Here is a 5,516-nt window from a genome sequence, read left to right as displayed (position 1 = left end):
GTGGCACTTTTGTATTTCAGTGCAAAACCCTATTCACTAACAATCTAATTTTGCTAGGTATGCACTGAAATAGCGCAGTAAGTATTTAAATTAAGCTGTTGTTGTTCTTTTCAGGCCAAACACTACTGCTTTATGCAAATGCTACTTTATATGTAAAATAGACCTTTATAGATTGTGTCTTATATACAAAAAGCATGTGTGTTTATAAGTAAATATGTTACAAGTCAAAAATCTACTGCAGTTGCGCTATTACCGCTATAATAAAGAGACATTTATGTACATTTTCTATCAATCATTGTAGCAGTAATTGAACAAATGATGGAGAACATCATTATAACTGGGCATATATCAAGATGCAAGACACTTTCTGCATTTAAAAAGTAGTTTCATGTGCCTGGATCCCAGTGAAGTGCTTGCCAGGTGCTAAAAACGCTAACTCTGAGAACAGCTCTTGCTGAGTTCACTAGTATTCATAAGTTTGGTTAGCAGCCATTTTTATATATTATGTTGTTTCTACTGATATTTATTCTTCACAGTTTTCCGTATTAGTTTTCGTATTCTAAAAGAAACACCTCTATGCTGCAGCTTCAGAGTATGTGAAGTTTGTGGTCAGACAGCTGCTGCAAATATGAAGGTACCACAGGAAGCACATGCAACACTGTCGCAAAGTGCAGACAGTAGAATACCAACTTGATTTCTCAGTTCTGTCTTTAGGTTTCATACTGAGCTCAGCTGATGCACAAGAACAGAAAAGTAATTTATGTTGTCTGACACTCTCTTTTGATTACCTGCTGTACCTATCAAAACTGAACTTACCAAATGTTTCCACCTCAATGTTGGCTCTTTCAGGTTCAGTAAAAGCTGGATGATTGACCACACAGGTAACAGTGCTCTCATTATTCATAATTAAGGGGAAGCTCAGTACACTGATTGAACTGGTTGTGCCATTGAGATGAACTGTATTAGTCGTGTCCACAGAGAAGATGTCATCTCTTGGAAGGGCACCAGAGATCTCCCATCTAATCACAGCCTCAGGCTTGGCACTGGAGGCAGAGCAAGTGACAGCATGGTAGAGGGTCCTGTTCACAACTTCCTTCTTCACAGTTAAGTCAATACCAGGCCGAGCTTAGAGACAAAACAGATACTGATGAGTTTTGCAGTATAAGGTAATCTCAAAATTAAATGAATAGATCACCCAACAAATTGAAAATGTCTTCATTTATTCACCCTTCATGTCATTTCAATCCTCTAGGACTTTTTTCTGTGGTATACGTACACTTTTGCATTACAATGAAAGTGAAGGGGAACTTGGGCTGTCAAGCTCCATAAAAGTAATCCACATGTACCAGATGTGGGCCGGATCTGGGCCACACTATGTTGCTGTCTGGGATTGAGTCAGTCATGTTTACACACTGCCTCTGAAACTTTCGTCCTTGTTAAGGAGGTGCAACTCTCCTTCCTCTCTACGCAATTTCATGATTGGATGGACCCAATATTTCCTTTCTTTTTCTTTTTTTAAGAAGAGAGAGGACAGCAAAACCATTCTCACTGCTTGAGGACTCCATTTTGTATTGTTTTGCAAATCTTTTTCGCAATGGATTAATTAATACACATCGGACTCAGGGTACGTTTGCACGACAACAATATGCTTGAGTTTCGCATACAGACAATACCATGGCCAAAACGATCCCCATTCATACGAATCCATGAAAACGACTAAAATGCTGTATTCTGATGGCAGGACATTAGATGGCGATGAAACACTATAGATTGAACATGTAATACGCATGTGCATGACGTCATCGTTTTCAAAGATTCGCGTTTTTGTTCTTTATACAGAGACCGTTTTCAAAAACTTGCACTTTGAAACCCATTTTCAAAAGTTTGCATTTTCAGGCCACCAAAATGCCGTTGTCATGTAAATGAACGGCCAAAATGCATAAAAAGTTTTCCGTTTTAGTCGAAAACAGTGTTGCAAGGTTTCTGGATGACGAATTTTGAGGATGACGACCTAAGGTGATGTATTTTCTCTATTATTTCACTATTTTCACTTGTGTGTGTTCAACAGAGGAAGAAAAGTAGGTTCAGTGCGACATGAGAGTGAGTAAATGATTTGAATTTTATTTTTGGTGAACAATTCCTTTAAAAACTCCAAATCCGTGGCCTAAATGCACTGATTATAAAGCACTATTCAATCTTTATTCATACTCACCAATAACTCTGAGAAACATGGTGTCCTTCACTTCGTCCTCAACAGTGTTGATGACGCATGTGTATTCTCCCTCTAGATCGAGATTTGTCACGTTCAACTTTACGGTAAGGTTTTTAGGTGATGCCGGGATGTCAAAGGTTTCTCTGCTGTAAGGTTTAAGATGATTGTAGCCTGCCATTTTCTTTGACCTCTTTGAAGAATCCAGCCGGTTCCAGGAGGAGAACATGATCTCTAATTCTCCAGTGTACAGACAATGTAGGTAGACCTCCTCCCCCAAAATCCCTGTCACTGTTTGGTTGAGAACCAAGTGTCTGGGCTCTGAATCTATATATAAAAAAAGAGAGGGATGAATATTACTCAAAGATTTAATGACATAGTCCATTACAATAATCATTATGGCAACAACTAGTTTTATTTGTTGTTTATGTTCACCGTGTCCCCTCTTAACCCCACATATATAAAGCACAGTCGGGGGAAGTGTCAGTACTTGGCACTCTTAATAAACCTTGACAGATTTCTTCATTCATAACAGGGCGGCCAAGAAAAGGATTTCTTGACATGTCCATTTAACACTCCCTAACATTTTGTGAAATTAATCCAGAAGGGCATATATTATGTAACACAGAGTAAATTAAGAAACAACTTTCTTAAAAGGATAGTTCACCCAGAAAAAAACAACATTTCTGTCATTTACTCACCCTCATGTGGTTTCAAACATTGTTAAAGGCAAAAGAAGGCATTTTAAAGTCTGTTCTGGCTGCTTTTTTCCTTATATTGAAAGTTAATTGGGAATGGCGACTGTGCTTATTAAGCTCCAAAATAGCAAAAAGCACCATAAAATTAATAAATTAGAAGTTCTTGCAACTTTTGTGTGATATATACCGCAAGTCTTCTTAAGTTACACTGAACTTCGGTCATGTCGACTAGTTTTTGTGGTGCTTCTGCATCCTTTTTGCATCCAGTCTCCATTCATTGTGATGGAAAAGAGCAGCCAGCACATTAGTCAAATTATCTCCTTTTGTGTTCCAATGAAGTAAGAAAGTCATATAGGATTTGAAATGACATGAGGGTAAATAAATAACAGAATTTTAATGCTGGGTGAACTATAAGGACCATTCACAATTTCACACTGTTCAGAAAAGCTAAAATTATCATAAAAAATGCAATGCACAGGCAATGTTGCTTACAATATTCAAAGAATATGCATAAGGCAATGATAAAATGACATCACGTGCAGTGTGCATAGAGTCTTGGATGGAAACTGAGTTGCTTTGCACGAGAGGAAGCAGATGTTTTTGGTTTTTCAATCATGTGACACGACTTTCCAACACAGGTCTTTGACACACATGTTGCGTGCTGCTGTAAACCGCACACATACCACTGTCCCTGATTCATTGTCATTTAAATGATTACATGCAAACAAAATTTTATTCAAAATCACAGCTGCTGAATGCGTCATCACTACCCTGATTTGATACATTTACATATCTTGACAACACAAAACAATTGCAACAGGCACTTTTAGGTTTTATTCACTCAAATAAGATGCATCTTGCATTACTACTGTACATCTAAACATTTTAAACCACATTTTTCTTTTCCTTATTCCTTTTTTAAAGAACTTTTCTAGGGATATTATTTGATCAGTACTTCCAAATAAATACAAGCCAGAATTTATTGTTTCCATGCCCCAGCATTTATTGGTTTCAGAATGAAAGGGACATGTGGTTAAATGCTTTTTTCCAAATTAGGATGTCTGCCGAAGGACAGTGGAAATGCCTAAAGCAGAATGTGTGAAAGAATTCCCATTCATTGCATGCAGCTCTCTCAATGAACAATAGATAATATCATTAATGATAAGCATCACATACTCAAAATTCTACTGCAATAACAGCCAAAGGTCAAAATAACAATACCAACAAGTGTTAATTTATGGAAATAACAATATTTTTTGTGCACAATTGCAGAGAATTGCCATTCCCACCCTTACTCCCTTGTTCTTGTCCTCTCAGTGTGAACAAAGTGACACAGATTCGAATGAAATGCACAGGTTATGTACACGTTCTAATGTACATTATTCCATCCAAAAGCTGTCTGTTCTTATATATTTAGCTTACCATAAAATATGCAAGCTATTCAGAAGGACCAGAAAATACAACAGCATCATCCGATACAAGCTGCTCAAATTAAGCCAAAAATGATTAAACCTGAGAGGATATGAACCTACCTTGAAATTCCATGCTGTGAGCAAGATTCAGAACCATTCCTAAAATAAAAAATATTGGCAGGCCCATGTTAAAGTCATTAAAGAAGGCAACTGGAGCAAAAAACACTTGAATGTATGTGCCAGGGTGTGTGTGTGGTTGAATCTGTTAGGCTGTGGGACAGAAGAGGTCACAGTCAGCTGTGTGTATGTGAATGTGTATGTGTGTGTGTGTGTGTGTGTGTGTGTGTGTGTGTGTGTGTGTGTGTGTGTGTGTGTGTGTGTGTGCTCTTCACCCCAAACCCCAAAATACTCACACTTTGAATAACCCACAAACTGCTTGTCTCCACTATATTTTTAAATCATTACTTCAAAAATGAATCTCATGCCCATTTATTATGGTCATAGATATGATATAATATCTTTTTTTCTGTATGTTCTGGTGTGACAACATGTTATGATCTTATGGTAATGAGATTATAATAATGTGTTTTTGTTGTATGTTTTTAAAAATGCTTATAAAGATACACCACAAAAGTTTCCATTTACATGTTCCATTTCCATTTTACTGCCAACCATTCAGGCCAAAGTCATATTTGAAGAGACAGTATTGGTCCCATTAAAATAATTTTGTGTTAAATGACAAACATTAAAATTACATTAAATTACTAGATTAACGGATTAAGTTTGGCTTAATAGAAAAAGAGAAGCATTTGGAGAAGCAGTGTCTGGAGAAGCAGTCAAGACAAGTCAAGCATTTCCTCTCCGTCACAAAAGGTAGCCTCTTACATTTGCTTACAACTGTCAAATTGTCAGTTATCATTCTTAGTCACGCATCCCCTTTCAGTAAGTCTCATTTAAAGGTGAGTGTAGAGAATGGAGGTCACCGTTTAGGAAACTACACTAAATCTGTTGACTCATCGTACTGAGGTTTCAACGACATTTTACTCATTCAACGAACAATGAGACAGAAGTTTCAGTCCACGGCAGACACTTGGCTTGAGGTTTCTCAGTTTCCTACTTCAAATAGTGGGTGTCAGGAGCGTTTGCCGTCTGTTTTGTTGAGATGTTCTGTTACTTGCTGACTATTACTGTGCACAA

At 37.3% G+C, this 5,516-nt stretch overlaps 1 protein-coding gene across 1 annotated transcript in view; it reads right to left on the bottom strand.

The window, feature by feature from the left end:
- si:ch211-149e23.4 overlaps positions 1–4,626 on the bottom strand; it is a 14,130-nt gene extending 9,504 nt beyond the window's left edge. Inside the window, exons 1-3 of the mRNA XM_048161767.1 lie at positions 4,440–4,626; positions 2,213–2,536; positions 817–1,125 (exon numbers count right to left, since the gene is read on the bottom strand). Of these exons, the coding sequence (XP_048017724.1) occupies positions 817–1,125; positions 2,213–2,536; positions 4,440–4,506 (700 nt within the window). The 5' untranslated portion in view covers positions 4,507–4,626. The remainder of the gene's footprint in view (positions 1–816; positions 1,126–2,212; positions 2,537–4,439) is intronic.
- Positions 4,627–5,516: the final 890 nt, after the last annotated feature.

The sequence above is a fragment of the Megalobrama amblycephala genome, linkage group LG16 (genome assembly GCF_018812025.1).
Source record: "Megalobrama amblycephala isolate DHTTF-2021 linkage group LG16, ASM1881202v1, whole genome shotgun sequence".
NCBI classification, from domain to species: Eukaryota; Metazoa; Chordata; class Actinopteri; order Cypriniformes; family Xenocyprididae; genus Megalobrama; species Megalobrama amblycephala.
Note: the sequence above shows the minus strand (reverse complement) of the source record. Positions and strands in the feature narration are given on the sequence as shown.